The sequence below is a fragment of the Odocoileus virginianus genome, unplaced genomic scaffold (genome assembly GCF_023699985.2).
Source record: "Odocoileus virginianus isolate 20LAN1187 ecotype Illinois unplaced genomic scaffold, Ovbor_1.2 Unplaced_Contig_13, whole genome shotgun sequence".
NCBI classification, from domain to species: Eukaryota; Metazoa; Chordata; class Mammalia; order Artiodactyla; family Cervidae; genus Odocoileus; species Odocoileus virginianus.
The window spans coordinates 449513-470185 of NW_027224330.1; the positions used below are offsets into that span (position 1 = coordinate 449513).

Genomic DNA, 20673 nt, shown 5'->3' on the forward strand with positions numbered 1-20673 from the left:
GCAAGGTACAGATAATTTATTTATAGGTGATTCACCATCACATCATTAGATGAGGATGATGAATAACCAAAGACTATGGACTTGAGCAAACTCCAGGAGATACTGAAGGACAGGGAAGCCTGGTGTGCTGCAGTCACAGAGTTGCAAAGAGCTGGACACAACTTAGTGACTGAACAACAATAATGGACTTGAATTCACTGAATGAAAAAATTTTTAGTTATCTCTCTTTAAAGCAATAATTCTTCTTCGTGAAAGAGTAGAAACGTGACATGAAGGTGTGGTGACCAGAGGATGGACTGTGGCAGAGATGTGCTAAGTGCTCACTGGTTCCATCTGCTTTTCCTGTCCATATGGCTTCCTGACACTCCCCAGCCTCCTTTGCAGTTCAGACGGGTCTATGCGACTAGGTTTTGGTCAGTGGAAGGATGCCTGCACATTACAGGTTTCTCCATAGTAGCTCATGCACAGTGAACCACATAGCCTTTTCCTTCCCTCAGTGACCTAAGAGCTCGTGTGCTTAAGAAGGCAGATGGACGGAGTCTGAACAATCAGTGAACCTCCAAGGAGAACTGCCCTAGACATGTGCACTATGACATAAGAAATATCTTATTTTTCTTAGATTTGGGGTATGTTACCGTGACTGCAGGCTATCACCCTAATACAGCAAGCCCTATCTTGAGAAGGAAGGATTCTAGCAATCCTAGAAGTGACATTTACTAGCTAAGTGACACTAGGAAAGTCACTTAATTTCTCTGGGCCACATTACACACATGTAAAATAAAGCTAATATTAGGTTATGCAAAATTATAAGAGAAATCCAGGCTACATGTTTGCTCAATATTGTTTCCTGGTTTGGATCTATGGTTCTACTAAAAATTAATTAAACGCTAAAGCTGCTATAATGAGATCACAGAAGTAATATATTTATTAAAAATTTTTACCTATTGCATGATACCTACAAATTCTGGCTTTATGTATACATATTGTGCAACATGTATTTTGAGTGGTGTTAACTTATGCCAAGCAGTTTTACTGAAAACAGTAATTTACAAAGGAGTATATTAGAGTGAGATGAACCATTGCAGATAATAATTTCAAAGAATTTATTCCCCAGAACTTTGACTGTCCAATCAAATTGCAGTTTTTCTATACCATCAGCCCTTTTCCCCACTGTCTAAGACAAATGAAATTAAAAAGGATTCTCACGTCTACGTTTCACCAGTTGAAAGCCTATTCCTTCCAATGGTGTCTATTTAAATTTGCTCAGTAATGTTTGTTCAAGATTATTGTTTTTATGTAAAATAATAGAAATTATCAAATAACTCAAAAGCAAAAAGAAACCTAAAATGTTTACATATGTTTAATTACATGTTCATCAATTAATAAATCAGGCCAATGAAAACACTTGTGTTCTTATACATTGGTAAAACAGTAATTAAAATATAACTAACATGTCAATTAAAACAGAGATTGAATGGAATCATCTTTCATTAAATCAAAATGAAATACATTGCATGCAAAATCTTAACAAAGACCTTGTAGAACCTCTTTTGTTAATAAGTTCTTTTCCTAATCACTGGAAAATAAAGCTAACTGAAGCCAAACATGTAAACTTAAAGCAGAAAACAATACAAGAATGGGTATGTTATTGGTCTTCAAATAAATCTTGCAATTACTTAATTCACAATAGTATATCAAAATTATAACTCTTAAATCCATTTAAAGACCTTTTTAGAATCTAGGAAAATACAGAAGGTATGATTCTGATTTTTTCATTATTTTGGGTAGCCCTATTTGTTTTCCTCCATTGATTTTATTAAAAAAGTGTAGAATGCAAGATATAAACTTTAAATATCTCTTTAAGGTCACTGATATAATGGATGGTCAAAGTCCAAAGAAACAGAAAGAAAAATAAATTGTTATTTAATCTGAATTAAACTCTAAATTTTATAAAATTATGATAATTACTACCCATTAAACAGCATCTATATAAATAATATAATCATTGCAAAGCAGAGAACTGTTAGCTTAGGAAGCCCTTCCCTCCCCACCATTGCCTCAGCATTCATTCACACAAGCCGTTTGAGGTACCATGTCTACACTCACCAGTGTGGACGCTTGCGAGGTATCAGCCCATTCCTCTGAGCCCTCTGGGGTCCGAGTGGTGTTAGGAATCCTGCGAGGATTACAGGCTATTGCTTCACACCAGCCCAGCATTTTCTCCTTCCTCTTATCCCTTTTCAATTTCTGAAATCCTGAAAATAATTTACATTCCCTGAAACAGGTCACTTGCTTTAGTTGTCTGTTGTTGGAATATGTACATCATCGACATTAAATATGTAACTGAATTAAATACCAGTGGAGACACTTTATTTTAGCCAGGGATTATGGGGAGGAAAAGAAGGATATGCTATTAATTAAAAACCTCAAGGCCACAAGGCAATGCAAATAGTACTAATCAGAGCCTAATGTTTCACACCTCAATTTGTGACATCAAGGTCAGTTTCTAACGAGAAGTCCCTGCTTTGGAAGCTAAGAACGGACCCAGTTCCTGGTATATCTACATACTTCAGTGACACCTAAGATTCGTTATAGCTTTTCAGGTGACTGTCCTACAGATACAGAATGAATTAAATACAGGCCAGTGATAAACATCACTCATCCTGGCAGTGGCATGATTGGCTCCCTCATAGTGAAAAAGTGAAAGTCAAGTCTTTCAGTCGTGTCCGACTCTTTGCGACCCCATGGACTGTAGCCTAACGTACTGTAGCTCCCTCATAAAGTTCTGCCAAATAAAGAAGGAGAAATTTTAGTACAAGGATGGTAAATTTAGTATCTGACATACATCACTAGTGCAATCTATTAAAATAATAATTTAAAAAATCTCACCAGATAATGAGTAAAAATATTCCACAACTCCTTCTAGTTTTCCAGAACTTCCCATTTAGGGGACTTTATTTTTTGTCTCCAAAAAAGTTGTATCAACAATGACTTTTAATGTAATGAAGAAAACATTGTTTCCTTGTAAAGTTTTACAGCCTAGTTTTCCACTCCACCACCCTCAGTAATTAGAAATAGTTTATTGCAGGTCTTTAGTTAAATTCATTACACTGTCAATTAAATATAAAAAATAATGTGGATTAATTATTTTTCACAGCATCCAACGCAATTAGCAATCTGGTGGTTTATAACATTTCACAGATTCAAAATAGCACATTTCACAGGACTAAGAAAAATAACATTTAAGAAAGCTTGCACTAGCAGATTGATGAGTTATTTCTGTAAATGACAAAATACTCAAGTGAAATGGATCTGAACAATGTAAGTAGGAAATTATTTTTAAAACCTTTCATAAAAATTAAATCTAAGATACTTAATGGATTGGCTTTTTTAATAAGACTGGCAATCTCATATAAGTGAATCATTCATTTGAGGTACAGGGAAATGGCAAATAGAGCTTCAAAACAATTGCTTGAATGAGCAACAAATTATTAATGCTTGCCCCTTTAAGCACATTGCTTGAAATGTATTGAAAACTCTTATCTAGGTATTATAAAATCTGCATACCCAACTAATTTGCATTCCACAGAGAGTAAATATTTCCACATTTTTGATGCACAGTATCTTGGTTAGTCATCAGTTTTTAATTACATTTCTTGAAGTGTACTAAAAGCAAATGAAAATGAGTATCTTTATTCAAAAGCAGGGAGTGAAATGATACATAATGACCAAAACTGTTTAATCAAGTACAAACAAATGTTCTACTTGTAAGTCATTTGCTATTAAAAATGATTAACTCTATAATTAAATATCACTTTAGTGCTTATAATAAAATGTTGAATTCATGCATGAATAAAAAGCATAAAAATGTGGCCCACAAAATTATATCATGAATTCTGGGATATGTTTTTAAAGGCTGCAGACTTAGTATTTCCTATTCAGTTTCTGAGACTAAACACAACAATTTAATTTCATTTGCAGGCTTTTCTCATGGTAGTGATGTTGTTCATAGCTATGTTCCTCCTTATTCAATCAACATTAATCCTAAAGCATTTCTTGAGTCCCTATTATATTTTAACTACTGAAGTACGCATGGAAAGGCCATAAGAAGAGGCTTACTTTCATTCTGAGTCAGATTCAATGCAATATTCTTGAGAATTTTAAAATCCAAGCGTAACTAGCATCTTCTAGACTCTCTAATTTTTTTAACTTGTATACATATTTGCTCAACTCTAAGGTGACTTCTTGCCCTCTTTGATCTTAGAAGTCCTCATTGAACTTGGTTTTCTGCAAACCATTTTTTAAAAATTGTTTGGTTGAATAAGTCATTGTGACAGGGTTATTAATCTTGGGCTATACCTGCTAATATAGTATAATACACTATATTATAATATTACATTAAATAATATTATATAATATTTAATTATATTATTATTATATTATAAATATAATAAACTCCTCAGTTTTAGGAGTTTTTTGCATGCAACACATTATCTTAATTCTAGGATGATTAAATAAGTTAATTCATCTAAGAGGTTAGCATATACACTCTTTCTACCTAAATAATGTGTTTGTAATAATCATAGAATATTTACCATGGACACTGTCCTGTCTGTTGTGGGAAAACATAAAAGAAACATGATATAAAGTCAGAGCTTAGAGGACTGGAAAGCTTCTCATTAAACTTGGACATATTTAGAAGAACGTTTACAAAGAAAATTAAATGTGTCAAACTAGCAGAACAATCCAACTAGAGAGTGTCACTTCAGTATTTCATTATATGAATGAACAATGTGTGAGATTATAAGAAAGGCCTCTGATAGTTACATTCCTACATCTGAACACTTACATCATCTTATAAAAGTTTTGTCTAATGATGTGCTCAATATAATATGCATTTACTCACATTGCCAGTTACCTTAGAGTCAAAGAATCATGTCTGAAAGAACATAATCTTTAAACTGCAGCAAAGAAAGCAACTTGGGTGTAGGTGAGTCGAGAGAGAGAGAGAGAGAGGAATGAAAGACGTGCTGCACCACTTCATCCCACAAATTCCTGTGGGGAAGTGACGGACGGTCACTAAAGACTATATCTTCTCTGTAATCACAAAACACTCCGACTTGAGGTTACACTTCAGAACAGTGTTTTTGGGAACATTGATAACAACGTACAAATTCCAGAAAGTTTAGGTTATAGGTATGAGATAACTAACGGGTTAATAATGTTGATTGCTGAGCCTCTGAAGACCAGTATTATTCCTGCACAGGTCTGTAACACTCATCGTATTCTTAGGTGTAAGAATGTAATGTCAGTCAGAAGTGTAGGAGATAGGAAGAATAAAAGAAAAGCAGGTCCCGGTGAGGGTCGCAAAAGAAATGTATAATTATTGATAATCTGGATGCAATAAGGCATGAAGACTCTTGGAACAAGTCCAGAGGGAACAGTTCATAGTTTTGAAAACAAGATATGATCCTGAGGTTGGACTCTTTCTCAACTGTTGTCTCAGAGTCACATGTTTTATGTATCTAGTGGAAAATCTATAGATTAGAAAATGAGTCTTCAGTTCAGTTCAGTCGCTCAGTTATGTCCGACTCTTTGCGACCCCATGAACTGCAGCACACCAGGCCTCCCTGTCCATCACCAACTCCACCAGAGTCCACCCAAACCCATGTCCATTGAGTTCATGATGCCATCCAACCATCTCATCATCAATCGTCCCCTTCTTCTCCTGCCCTAAATCTTTCCCAGCATTAGAGTCTTCAAATGAGTCAGCTGTCCACATTACGTGGCTAAAGTATCGCAGTTTCGGCTTCAAAATCAGTCCTACAAATGAACACCCAGGACTGATCTCCCCGAGGATGAACTGGTTTGATCTCCTTGCAGTGCAAGGGACTCTCAAGAGTCTTCTCTAACATCACAGTTCAAAAGCATCAATTCTTTGGTGAAAGAAAGCTCAGCTTTCTTTATAGTTCAACTCTCACATCCATATTTGACCACTGGAAAAACCATAACCTTGGTGAGATGGACCTTTGTTAACAAAGTAATGTCTCTGCTTTTTAATATGCTATCTAGGTTGGTAATAACTTTCCTTCCAAGGAGTAAGCATCTTTTAATTTCATGGCTGCAATCACCATCTGCAGTGATTTTGGATGCCCAGAAAAATAAAGTCAGCTACTGTTTCCACTGTTTCCCCATCTATTTGCCATGAAGTGATGGGACTGGATTCCATGATCTTAGTTTTCTGAATGTTGAGCTTTAAGTCAACTTTTTCACTCTCCTCTTTCACTTTCATCAAGAGGCTTTTTAGTTCTTTGCTTTCTGCCATAAGGGTGGTATCATCTGCATATCTGAGGTTATTGATATTTCTCCCGGCAGTCTTGATTCCAGCTTGTGCTTCATCCAGCCCAGTGTTTCTCATGATGTACTCTGCATATAAGTTAAATAAGCAGGGTGACAATACACAGCCTTGACGTACTCCTTTTCCTATTTGGAACCAGTCTGTTGTCCATGTTCAGTTCTAACTGTTGCTTCCTGACCTGCATACAGGTTTCTCAAGAGGCAGATCAGGTGGTCTGGTATTCCCATCTCTTTCAGAATTTTTCACAGTTTATTATGATCCACATAGTCAAAGGCTTTGGCATAGTCAATAAAGCAGAAATCAATGTTTTTCTGGAACTCTCTTGCATTTTTGATGATCCATCGAATGTTGGCAATTTGATCTCTGGTTCCTCTGCCTTTTCTAAAACCAGCTTGAACATCTGGAAGTTCACAGTTCACATATTGCTGAAGCCTGGATTGGAGAATTTTGAGCATTACTTTACTAGCATGTGAGATGAGTGCAATTGTGCAGTAGTTTGAGCATTCTTTGGCATTGCCTTTCTTTGGGATTGGAATGAAAACTGACCTTTTCCAGTCCTGTGGCCACTGCTGAGTTTTCTGAATTTGATGACATTTTGAGTGTAGCACTTTCACAACATCATCTTCCAAAGTTTGAAATAGCTCAACTGGAATTCCATCACCTCCTCTAGCTTTGTTTGTAGTGATGCTTCCTAAGGCCCACTTGACTTCACATTCCAGGATATCTGGCTCTTGGTGAGTGATCACACCATCGTGATGATCTGGGTCTTGAAGATTATTTTTGTACAGTTCTTCTGTGTATTCTTGCCACCTCTTCAGAGTAAAATTGGAGAAAGTGGAGAAAACCACTAGACCATTCAGGTATGACCTAAATCAAATCCCTTATGACTATACAGTAGAAGTGAGAAATAGATTTAAGGGACTAGATCTGATAGAGTGCCTGATGAACTATGGACGGAGGTTCGTGACATTGTACAGGAGACAGGAATCAAGACCATGCTCATGCAAAAGAAATGCAACAAAGGAAAATGGCTGTCTGAGGAGGCCTTACAAATAGCTGTGAAAATAAGGGAAGTGAAAAGCAAAGGAGAAAAGGAAAGATATACCCATTTGAATGCAGAGTTCCAAAGAATAGCAAAGAGAGATAAGAAAGCCTTCCTCAGTGATCAGTGCAAAGAAATAGAGGAAACAATAGAATGGGAAAGACTAGAGATCTCTTCAAGAAAATTAGAGATACTAAGGGAACATTTCAGGAAAGATGGACTCAATAAAAAATATTAGTCTTAGTTACTGATTTGTTATTGATTATTGTTTCTTAGTTACTCAGTGGTTAATGATCACTTTGTTCTTTGGCCCTGAAGGCCACATGAGTTATAGCTTAACTCCCCACATATTCTTTCTTCATGGCTGAAATCATAATAAAGCTGACTTGGATTCAGTTTCGGGACCTTCACCTTGGAGCAGTGTTGGTCCCCTGATCCTCGCTTTTCACCGTGTCTTGTGAATTTGCTTGTCACTGTGTCTTCACTTTTTAATTCTTGTGTCTTGTTTCTCATTCTCTTGCCCTATTGCACTTTCAGAAACCCTGCTTGTCGAGCCAGTCTCGAAAAGAAAAAGGGTAGGCAAATTATGAACATTTCTAATTAACCCTAATTTACTTTAAACTCTAAGTATCATTAGTAATATATCAGAATGGAAAAGTGATTGATCATTAAGTATTCATGTTAATTTTCATCTAGCCATTGAACCAAGCTAATATGAAATGCAGCAATGAGGAGATTATATAATGATCACAGGAAATTGAGATTTAATTAAGCTTACCTTTTAATATGCTTACACCTAGGAGACATTTAACTTAATAAATAGAAGCACAGCACATTTTCTGTGAACTAAATTGACAACAAATTAAAATTAAGTAGAAAAAAATGCAAGGCAATTGCATATATGTCATAGAAAGTAATTTACTTTTAATTCAGGAAATGTTCACTAAACACTTGTGCCATATACTGTGCTTGGAGCTATTGGTAATAATGATTAAAGAAAGCTGGAGGGAATTCCTGGTGTTTGAGATGTTAAAATTTCACCTTCCAGTGCAGGGGGGTGTGGGTTCAATCCTTTGTTTGGAAGCTAACATCCCATGCCTTGTGGCCTAAAAGCCAAAAATATAAAGCAGAAGCAATATTGTAACAAATTCAATTAAAGGCTTTAAAAATGGTCACATTAAAAAAAATTAAAAATTTGGAGCTTTGAAGTAGAAGGGAAGCTGACAAGTAGATCAACTTTTAATAACAATGCAATGAATATAATAAGAACTTTGAGAAAAGACATTTGACTTAGTATCTGCTGAAGGAGACCATTGACTTTGGACAACTTTCCAAAGAAAATAAAATTACAAATAAATTACATGAAAATTAAAATTCTTCCTACTCCAAAGGCTTCTGCCACTACTGGCTGGCTGTGCTACACCACTCCAGGGGATCTCATTCCCACTGTCATCCACATAAACGGCACTGAGCCCCAAGGGGTGCTCTTCACATGTAAGCACCGTGTGAGTGGAGCTCCTGCAGGTAGCAACCCGGCAGAAAGAGAGCCATGCTGATTTCTCTAGGTGAGATGTATTACATATATCTTACAGTGTCCCGAGTTTAGAGCAATTCAACCTTAAAATAAGAAATTTTATTTTCTCATAGAAAAAAAAAAAATGCAGTTGCATGCCTCTACCTTGTCTATCTACCTCTTCAACTCTTTCTTTCCTAAAAGGTCCCCACTGCATGTCATATCCAGGAAAGTACAGTTTAGGGCCTCATCTCTTCACCACACACCTGTAACTGAGGAGGCTTCCTGAACCTGCTCATGTAGGCAACTATCCTCAAATTTGAGACTTGATAGTAGTCCTCATCTAAGACTTTGAAAGGATTTTTTCAACAAAAATTTTAGGGATTTGGTTGTAAGTGTCCTTAAGAAATAGGCCTCAACTATTGGACACTTTCCCCCACCAGTAAACATGAAGATCAGTCTCCTTAATGAAAGAAACAATGTGCAAATAAGAAAATTGGTAGTTGGGGATAGGCTTCCTTTCCTCAGAGAATTAACACTTGTTCTTTGAAAAGATGTGTGTGTGTGTGTGTGTGTGTGTGTGTGCGCGTGTGTGTGTTTCAGGAGCCCTCTCTAGACCCTCAGAAGGTTATACCATACATGCCTAAAACAGCAACTGCTGCTCTGGATGCCTGCATGAGTGTTTTGAAGTGCTCACACACAACTGTGAACTGTCCTTGAAAATATGGAGTTTTAATGACCACCAAAAACTGGGAAGTCTTTAGACCAGACTATCTTTAAACCAGATAACTGTTTGTTAAATTTACTGCAATGAAGTGGAAGTAAGTCCTAGGGGTCTTCTGATTTCTCTGAGTAGAATGTGAGGTTCTCAAGTGGACAGAGAGGTTCATAGTTGCCTTCTAGGATGTGGAACACAGATATAGAGACAAATACAGAACTGTTGATAATAGAATAAATGACAAGGTAAAGAAGAGCTCTCCCCTTTTGAGTAAAGCTAGGAATGGGATGGGCACCCATGAGGAGATACCCCATGTCCAAGGTAAGGAGCAGTGGCTGAGCTTTGCTGGAGCAGCCATGAAGAGATACCCCATGTCCAAGGTAAGAGAAACCCAAGTAAGATGGTAGGTGTTGTGAGAGGGCATCAAAGGGCAGACACACTAAAACCATAATCACAGAAAACTAGCCAATCTGATCACAGGACCACAGCCTTGTCTAACTCAGTGAAACTAAGCCATGCCATGTGGCGGCCACCCAAGACGGTCAGGTCATGGTGGAGAGGTCTGACAGAATGTGGTCCCCTGGAGAAGGGAATGGCAAACCACTTCAGTATTCTTGCCTTGAGAACCCCATGAACAGTATGAGAAGGCAAAATGATAGGATACTGAAAGAGGAACTCCCCAGGTCAGTAGGTGCCCAAAATGCTACTGGTCAGTGGAGAAATAACTCCAGAAAGAATGAAGGCATGGAGCCAAAGCAAAAACAACACCCAGTTGTGGATGTGACATGATAGAAGCAAGGTCTGATGCTGTAAAGACCAATATTGCATAGGAACCTGGAATGTTAGATCCATGAATCAAGGCAAATTGGAAGTGGTCAAACAGGAGATGTCAAGAGTGAATGTTGACATTCTAGGAGTCAACAAACTAAAATGGACTGAAATCGGTGAATTTAACTCAGATGACCATTATATCTGCTACTGTGGGCAGGAATACCTTAGAAGGAATGGAGTAGCCATCATGGTCAGCAAAAAAAAAAAAAAAGAGTCTGAAATGCAGTACTTGTATGCAATCTCAAAAATGACAGAATGATCTCTGTTCATTTCCAAGGTAAACCATTCAATATCACGGCAATCCAAGCCTATGCCCCAACCAGTAATGCTGAAGAAGCTGAAGTTGAATGGTTCTATGAAGACCTACAAGATCTTTTAGAACTAACACCCAAAAAAGACATCCTTTTCATTATAGGGGACTGGAATGCAAAAGTAGGAAGTCAAGAAACACCTGGAGTAACAGGTAAATTTGGCCTTGGAGTACAGAATGAAGCAGGGCAAAGGCTAATAGAGTTTTGCCAAGAGAACACACTGATCATAGCAAACACCCTCTTCCAACAATACAAGAGAAGACTCTACACATGGACATCACCAGATGGTCAACACCGAAATCAGATTGATTGTATTCTTTGCAGCCAAAGATGGAGAAGCTCTATACATACAATTAGCAAAAACAAGGCCTGGAGCTGACGGTAGCTCAGATCATGAACTCCTTATTACCAAATTAAGACTTAAATTGAAGAAAGTAGGGAAAACCACTAGACTATTCAGGTATGACCTAAGTCAAATCCCTTGTGACTACACAGTGAAAGTGAGAAATATATTTAAGGGAACTAGACCTGATAGACAGAGTGCCTGATGAACTATGGATGGAGGTTCATCACATTATACAGGAGACAGGGATCAAGACCATCTTCATGGAAAATAAATGCAAAAAGGCAAAATGGTTGTCTGAGGAAGCCTTACAAATAGCTGTGAAAAGAAGAGAAGTGAAAAACAAAGGAGAAAAGGAAAGATATTCCCATTTGAATGCAGAGTTCCAAAGAAGAGCAAGGAGAGATAAGAAAGCCTTCCTCAGTGATCAATGCAAAGAAATAGAGGAAAACAACAGAATAAGAAAGACTAGAGATCTCTTCAAGAAAATTAGAGATATCAAGGGAACATTTCTTGCAAAGATGGGTTTGATAAAGGACAGAAATGGTATGGACCTAATAGAAGCAGAAGATATTAAGAAGAGATGACAAGAATACACAGAAGACCCATACAAAAAAGATCTTCATGACCCAGATAATCACAATGGTGTGATCACTCACCTAGAGCCAGACATCCTGGAATGTGAAGTCAGGTGGGCCTTAGAAAGCATCACTACGAACAAAGCTAGTGGAGGTGATGGAATTCCAGTTGAGCTATTTCAGATCCTGAAAGATGATGCTGTGAAAGTGCTGCACTCAATATGTCAACAAATTTGGACAACTCAGCAGTGGCCACAAGACAGGAAAAGGTCAGTTTTCATTCCAATCCCTAAGAAAGGCAATCCCAAAGAATGCTCAAACTACTGCACAATTGCATTCATCTCACACGCTAGTAAAGTAATGCTCAAAATTCTCCAAGCCAGGCTTCAGCAATACGTGAACCGTGAACTTCCAGATGTTGAAGCTGGTTTTAGAAAAGGCAGAGGAACCAGAGATCAAATTGCCAACATCCACTGGATCATTGAAAAAGCAAGAGTTCTAGAAAAACATCTATTTCTGCCTTATCAACTATGCCAAAGCCTTTGACTGTGTGGATCACAATAAACTGTGGAAAATTCTGAAGGAGATGGGAATACCAGACCACCTGACCCACCTCTTGAGAAACCTGTATTCAGGTCAGGAAGCAACAGTTAGAACTGGACATGGACCAACAGGCTGGTTCCAAATAGGAAAAGGAGTACGTCAAGGCTGTATATCGTCATCCTGCTTATTTAACTTATATGCAGAGTACATCATGAGAAACGCTGGGCTGGAAGAAGCACAAACTGGAATCAAGATTGTTGGGAGAAATATCAATAACCTCAGATATGCAGATGACACCACCCTTATGGCAGAAAGTGAAGAGGAACTAAAAAGCCTCTTGATGAAAGTGAAAGAGGAGAGTGAAAAAGTTGGCTTAAAGCTCAGCATTCAGAAAACTAAGATCATGGCATCTGGTCCCATCACTTCATGGGAAAGAGATGGGAAACAGTGGAAGCATTGTCAGACATTATTTTGGGGGGTTCCAAAATTACTGCAGATGGTGATTGCAGCCATGAAATTAAAAGACACTTACTCCTTGGAAAGAAAGTTATCCAACCTAGACAGCATATTAAAAAGCAGAGACATTCCTTTGTGAACAAAGGTCCGTCTGGTCAAGGCTATGGTTTTTCCAGTGGTCATGTATGGATGTGAGAGTTGGACTGTAAAGAAAGCAAACTTCCAAAGAATTGATGCCTTTGAACTGTGGTGTTAGAGAAGACTCTTGAGAGTCCCTTGGACTGCAAGGAGATCCAACCAGTCCATCCTAAAGGAGATCAGTCCTGGGTGTTCATTGGAAGGACTGATGCTAAAGCTGAAACTCCAGTACTTTGGTCACGTGATGAGAAGAGTTGACTCTTCCCTGATGCTGGGAGGGATTGGGGGTAGGATGAGAAGGGGACGACAGAAGATTTGATGGCTGGATGGCATTAGCAACTTGATCCACATGAATTTGTGTAAACACCGGGCATTTGTGATCCACAGGGAGGCCTGGCGTGCTGCGATTCATGGCGTTGCAAACAGTCGGACATGACTGAGCAGCTGAACTGAACTGATCTGAGGAAATGGGAACAATCATAAAGTGACTCATGGTGAAGGTTTAAATTCTTAAGTGCTTTTGGCTTGAACTATAGAAAAGGTATGTTTAGTATATAGATTTTTTTTTTTTAATCGTCCCTCTACCTTGCAATTCCTCTAAGAACCACCCATCTTTCTGTGAAGTTTTATAAATTTCTTTAACCTTGTGAGGAAATCTGGGGATGAATAAAAGAACGTTACATAAAAGGAAGAGGAGAACCTATTCTCTCCCCTGTTTTGGGCCGTTCAGAGATAAGGTCTTTATAAAAGGAGTAAAGGGCAGAGTCCAGATCATCAACTTTGGGAAAACCATAAAGTAGTGACTATTTTAGTCTTTTTCGTTTGTTTGTTTTGTTTTGTTTCTAATTTTAATGGAAACATACTAGTTACAGTCAATGCGTTCTACATTTTACAAATTTGAGTAGATAAGAAATCCATTCAAATGATACTGAGTTACTCATGGAAAACCTGAGAATGCTGAAGAACAGAAATACAGACAGATATAGTGCTGCAAATGATAACATAAAATTTGTGTGGTGAGGTCACCACTGCTGCTGCGTTCCACAGAATCCCCAGCTTACTCTACTGACACCTTGGAGTTTGGGTTCCTGGTATCCCTACTACTGCCACCTGGGTACCTGGGGCTGCCCATCACCCAGTTGGAATTTCCACAGCCCTTGTTCCTTGGTATCATTAGCTTGCTATTCCAGTCTTAATACAAATGCAGATGAAGAGAAGGTCACATTCAAATACCCACACTGGAAATGAGGGGCTGTTCTTCAGTGATGGCAGACAAGCTTCTTCCTAAATGCAGTGCTCGCTCAACACTTAGCACATAGTTTGGGGCAATCTTTGAAAGGTCAGAAGTGAAGTATTAATATGATATTTGTTTTTCTCTTTCTGACTTACTTGAACACCAAAAATTATTAGAGAAACTGTGCATCATAGGTGTGACTGTAAATTGATACAGCCCCTATGGAGAACAGGAATGGAAGCTCCTTAAAAAACTGAAAATAGAACTACTATACTCAGCAATCCCATTACTGTGCATATACCTTGAGAAAATCAACTTCCCAACAGAAATGCAGAGGCCATGAAGAATAGAAAACAGAAAAGAGCACAGCATACAAGAACTGTGGGATTATTTCAAAAGATGTAACATATGCATAATTGGAATACCAGAAGAAGAAATAAAGATAATAAAGCAAAAGAAATATTTGCAGAATACAAGGTTAACATTAAAAAGGCAAGTGTTTTCCTATATATATGAATGCCTAGTTGTCAGTGAAGTTAAATTTTGAAATTTAAAAAACAATACCACTGTCATAACAATAAAAAAGAAATATTTAGGTATAAATTTAACAAAATTGTTAAAGGATCTTTGTGTAAAACCATTATATTTTTATTGTGAAATTGGATAAAATCTAAATAAATACCAACAAATTTTCTGTTCATGGATGACAAGACAATATTGTTAAGATGTCAGTTCTTCCTACCTTGAGCTATAGTTTCAGCTCAGTCTTGATCAAAACTCCAAAAAGCTGTTTTTGGAGATACTGACAAAAATAATCTGAAGTTTATATGGAGAGGCAAAACACCTAAAACAGCAAGTACAATCATGAAGAAGAACAGAGCTGAAGGATTCACACTATGAAGCTTCAAAACTTACCATAAATTTACAGTAACCAAGTCAGTATGGCATTGGCAAAAGAATGAACGTATAAAACAATGGAAGACTGGAGAATCCCGAAACAAACTAAAAAACCACATAAGTATTATCAACTCATCTTTAGAAAGGGGCAAAGGCAACTCAATGGAGAAAAGATAGGATTTTTTTTTTTTTCCCCCAATAAATTGTTCTGGAAAACTGGATATCCACAAGAAAAAAAAAAAAAAATCAAATATAAACCAGAACCTTACACCTTTCACAAAAAAAAACTCAAAATAGATCATAGACCTAATTTAAATTGAAAGCTATTAAACTTCTAGAAGAAAAACAAAGGAGAATGACTTTTGTTACAGCAATGAAATATTAGATAGAACACTAAAATCCTGATCCATGAAAGAAAAACTGATGCTAGAATTTATTAAAATTATGAACTTCTATTCTCTGAAAGACTTAAGACTGAAAACTCAAGCTATAGGGAGAAAATATTTGAAAACTGCACATCAGATAAGGACTTGCATCCAAAATATACAAAGAGCTCTTAAAGACCAATAGTAAGAAAACAAATAACCCGGTTTTAAAAAAGTTATCTGAACAGAAACCTCATCAAGAGGCAAATCAGCATATGAAAGATGCTCATTGTCACATATCATTAGGGAACATAAAGCAATGAAATATCACTACACGTTTATTGCAATGGCTTGAATCCCAAGAGGCTAACACCAACTGCTGGACAAGAATACAAAGCAACAGGAGCTCTCATTTATTGTTACTAGGAATGCAGAATGGTGTAGCCACTTAGGTACTTTCTTGCAAAACTAAATATTACCGTGAAATAAAACAATTGCACCTATAGTTATTTACCTGACTGATTTGTGAATTTATATTTCCACTAAAACCTGTACACAGGTGTTCCTAGTAGCTTCATTCATAATTGCTGAAAACTAGAAGCAAGCAATATAGCCTTCAATAGCTGAATAGATGAACAAATTGTGGTATATTTTTATACACTTTTTTAATACACTTTTAAAAAAATATACATTTTTCAGAAACAAAAAAAGCTATTAAGCCATAAAAAGGCATAAATGAATTTTAAAACCATATTGCTATGTTAGAGAAGCAGTCTGAAAAGGGCTATGTTATGTATGATTCCAATTATATGACATTCTGGAAAAGACAAAATTCTAGTAATAACTAAAATAATCAGTGATAAGGCAGTGAAACTATTGTGTATGACATTGTAGTCGATCATGGCCATTTACAGAGCTTCATAGCACAAAGTGTAAACCTGAAAATGGATCCAAATTAAAACATCATTTAGAAAGTTGTGAGGTCCCAAGATGGAATGAGAAAAATACTATCTAAATATATGACAAATGTATGAAATGACCTCACCAAGGAGTGTGGGGCAAATGTGCTGACCTAAGTAATTTAGAAATAGTAGGAGAAGGAAATGGCAACCCACTCCAGTGCTCTTGCCTGGAGAATCCCAGGGATGGCAGAGCCTGGTGGGCTGCCGTCTATGGGGTCGCACAGAGTTGGACACGAATGAAGCGACTTAGCAGCAGCAGCAACAGAGTCTGTTAGATTAAAGAAAAAAATATTGTACGTCAGCACTGTGCTCTAGTTCACATAATTATTCCCTACAGAAATACTGGTTGACAATTTTGATGCAGCTAGACAAGTGTGCTGTAATTGAACAACTAAGTGATTGGCAGCTAAGTCGGGCCAGTTTCTCAGTGCTGGGGTGGGAGATTACAGACAAGCCGGGGTAGAAGGCACATGCCATATGGTATCAGAGATGCAAACATCAGTATAAACTCCTATTCACCTTGGTACGTGCTAAGCCGCTTCAGTCGTTTCTGATTCTTTGTGATCCAATGGACTGTAGCCTGCCAGGCTCCTCTGTACATGGGATTCTCCAGGCAAGAATACTGGAGTGGGTTGCTATGCCCTCCTCCAGGGGATCTTTCTGATCCAAGAATTGAATCCGTGTCTCTTATAGTTCCTGCACTGGCAGGTGGGTTCTTTACTACTAGTGCCACCTGGGAAGCCCTTTGTTCACCTTAACTGTGAGAGGGTAACAGGCAGGAAGGTCAGGGGTCTCCAAATGGAGGAAATAGGCTGCAAGTGTCAGACATTTCTTTTCTTTTTTCTTTTTTTAAAATCTCTCTCTTAAGCAGCAGGAGGAAACAAACTAGTGATATATTTTTTCCCCTTCTCTATACAAATTTAAAAAGAGGTTTCTCTTAAAATACTGTGTTGCCATAATGACACCTGGTTCCACCTGAACTTAACTTTTCTCAAATCTTGAGCTAACCAATGCATTTTTCTTATGGAAATGTTTGTCTTAAGCTATGTTAATGTACTATGCATTTACCCTAGACTCTGTCTTCAAGTCGGTTCCACCTAAAGGCTCAAAACTGACTTGACAAACCTCATACATTGTTCTCCTAATCCATGTAAATGAAACTATTTGTATGGTAATCTGCCTTTCTTCAAGATTCAAGTCAATCGTTTTATGGCCCAGGGATGACTCACCTGGTGCCAAGATTATCTCAAAATGCATCTTGTGGGTGAGGGGCCTGGTGCCATTCTCTGAGTTTTGAGACATTCCTTTCTTTCATTAACAGACTGCTAGTAGCTATATAACATCCAGCTAAAGACTAGCAGGCAGGTACTCTTTCTGCCCCCTTCTGATGTCTATGTCAGAAGCTTTCTCTATCTCCTTTATACTTTAATAAAACTTTATTACACAAAAGCTCTGAGTGATCAAGCCTTGTCTCTGGCCCCGGATTGAATTCTTCTCCTCCAGAGGCCAAGAATCCCAGCGTCTTTCGTGGCTCAGCAACAACCTTTCAACAGCACACAGAAAGAATTATAAATGTGAATATATACTGATTAGTACATATACATATATTTCCTTTCCTCTATCAGTTGACAGGCAGCTCAGTAGAAATGAACATTCCTGGTGCCCACAGTTTTGGGTTTCTAATATTGGTACTCAGCTCAGTTCAGTTCAATTCAGTATCTCAGTCTTGTCCGACTCTTTGTGACCCCATGGATTGCAGCACGCCAGGCTTTCCTGTCCATCACCAACTATTGGAACTTACTCAAATTCATGTCTGTTGAGTTCAGTGATGCCATCGAACCATCTCATCCTCTGTTGTTCCTGTCTCCTCCCACCTTCAAGCTTTCCCAGCATCAGGGTCTTTTCAAATGAGTCAGTTCTACGCATCAGGTGGCCAAAGTGTTGGAGTTTCAGCTTCAGCATCAGTCTTTCCCATGACTATTTTCATGGGATTTCCTTTAGGATGGACTGCTTGGATCCACTTGCTGTCCAAGGGACTCCCAAGAGTCTTCTCCAATACCACAGTTCAAAAATCATCAATTCTTTGGCACTCAGCTTTCTTTATAGTCCAACTCTCATATCCATACATGACTACTGGAAAAAAAAAAACCATAGCTTTGACTAGATGGACCTTTGTTGGCAAAGTAATATCTCTGTTTTTTAATATGCTGTCTAGGTTGGTCATAGCTTTTCTTCCAAGGAGCAAGCGTCTTTTAATATAATGACTGAGGTCACAATCTGCAGTTATTTTGGAGCACCACCCCCCCCCCCCCAAATAAAGTCTGTCACTGTTTTCACTGTTTCCCCTAAGATCTGCCCACTAGTCCTCAAGATTGTCAAGGGCATGAAGCAAGCAGATCTGGGAAACTGTCACAGCCAAGAGGAGCCTAAGGAGACATGAGGACTAAATGTATCTTAAATGGGATGCTGAAGAAATGAAGTATGGGGTAGAAATAAAGGGAATGCCAATTAAGTACAGACTTTAGTTAATTTTAATGTAGTATTATTGACTCATTAATTATAACAAATGTACCATACTGATGTAGGAAAATAATAGCAGAAACCACATACAGGGTATATGGGAACTCTTTGTATTAGGTCACAGTTTTCCCATAAATGTTAAAATTATATAAAATTTAATAATTTATTAAAAAATAAATGTGGATTCTATTGTTTTAGGTCTGTAAAAACTATACTTTATTTCACCATACAGTTCTAATCAGTAGCTAGAAGAAATGTATATATTTTTATTTAATTAGTCCAACAAATTATTCTAAATTACATTGTTCAGATGCTTATTACAGAGAAAAGTTGTAGATAAATTTGAAATTTTGATGAAGTCATTTTCACATTTTAAGGAGAAATAAATAACTACAAGAACCTGGCAGAAGAGTTTATATAACTTTGTTGTGATTCAAAAGTGACCAGATTGATTTTTGTCACCCTGTTTATTTAACTTATATACAGAGTACAATATACAAAATGCTGGGCTGGATGAAGCACAAACAGGAATCAAGTTTGCCAGGAGAAATATCAATAACCTCGTATATGCAGAAGATACCACCCTTATGGCAGAAATTGAAAAGGAACTAAAGGGCCTCCTGATCAAAGTGAAAGAGGAGAGTGAAAAATCTGACTTAAAACTCAACATTCAAAAAAGTAAGATCATAGCATCTGGGTCATCACTTCATGGCAAATAGATGGGGAAATGATGGAAACAGTGAGATTTTATTTTCTTGGCCTCCAAAATCACTGCAGATGGTGACTGCAGCCATGAAATTAAAAGACACTTACTTCTTGGAAGAAAAGCCAAGACAAACCTAGACAGCATATTAAGAAGCTGAGACACTACCTTGCCAATGAAGGTCCAACTAGTCAAAGCTATGGTTTTCCCAGTAGTCATGTATGTATGTGAGAGTTGGACTGTAAAGAAAGCTGAGTGCCAAAGAATTGATGTTTTTGGACTGTGGTGTTGGAGAAGACTGTTGAGAGTCCCTTGGACTGCAAGGAGATCCAACCAGTCCATCCTAAAGGAGGTCAGTCCTGGGTGTTCATTGGAAGGACTGATGCTGAAGCTGAAGCTCCAATACTTTGGTCACCTGATGCAAAGAACTGACTCAGTCAAAAGGACCCTGTTTCTGGGCAAGAGTGAAGGCAGGAGGAGAAGGGGATGACAGAGGAAGAGCTGGCTGGATGGCATCACCAACTAGATGCACATGAGTTTGCGCAAGCCCCAGGAGTTGGTAATGAACAGGGGAGTCTGGCGTGCTGCTGTCCCTGTGGCCACAGAGAATTGGACACAAGTGAGTGACTGAACTGAACGGAAATTGATTTTACTCAAAATTCCAAACAAAATAATCATCATGTTTTAAAGACAGGCTAACTTCTAGCCTCATCTCTCTAGAAATGAGGGAATTTAGTGAAAGAGTGAAATTTCTAATATTTAGTGTAAAACCTTTGAAGGATATGTTTCACTGTATGCATCAGACATGCACAGTTCCTCAAGAATTCTGTTTACCAAAGGCATGAAAGTTTGATCATATAAATAGGAAAAACAAAAAAACAAAACAGGAACCTTGAGTTCCTTGGGTGGCTTTGAGAACACATTTAAGAGATATCTTTATCTTTTTAATCATACAAAATTTAGCAAATCATTGACTTTATACTTAGAGTATTCTAAGTATAATCAAGGAAAAAGCATTGCCATGTGAATTTTTCTGATTGTAATAAATTTGTGATTCATCCCAGAGATATATGTCTCACATGTGAAAGTCATAGAAATTTCTAGATGTTTTCCCTAAAATTTTAAAATATAGTTTCTACCATCCTCATGGAGTCTGAAAAT

At 37.6% G+C, this 20673-nt stretch overlaps 1 protein-coding gene across 4 annotated transcripts in view; it reads right to left on the reverse strand.

Annotated features, from left to right (window-relative positions):
• Positions 1 to 20673, reverse strand: part of MARCHF1 (membrane associated ring-CH-type finger 1) — a 1143673-nt gene that overhangs the window by 443572 nt on the left and 679428 nt on the right. For 3 of the 4 annotated variants that reach the window (XM_070464065.1, XM_070464067.1, XM_070464066.1), the window contains one exon: positions 2107 to 2255. The exons of the other annotated variant lie outside the window; for it this stretch is intronic. In XM_070464065.1, the coding sequence (XP_070320166.1) occupies positions 2107 to 2217 (111 nt within the window). In that variant the 5' untranslated portion in view covers positions 2218 to 2255. The remainder of the gene's footprint in view (positions 1 to 2106; positions 2256 to 20673) is intronic. 4 annotated transcript variants of the gene reach the window in all.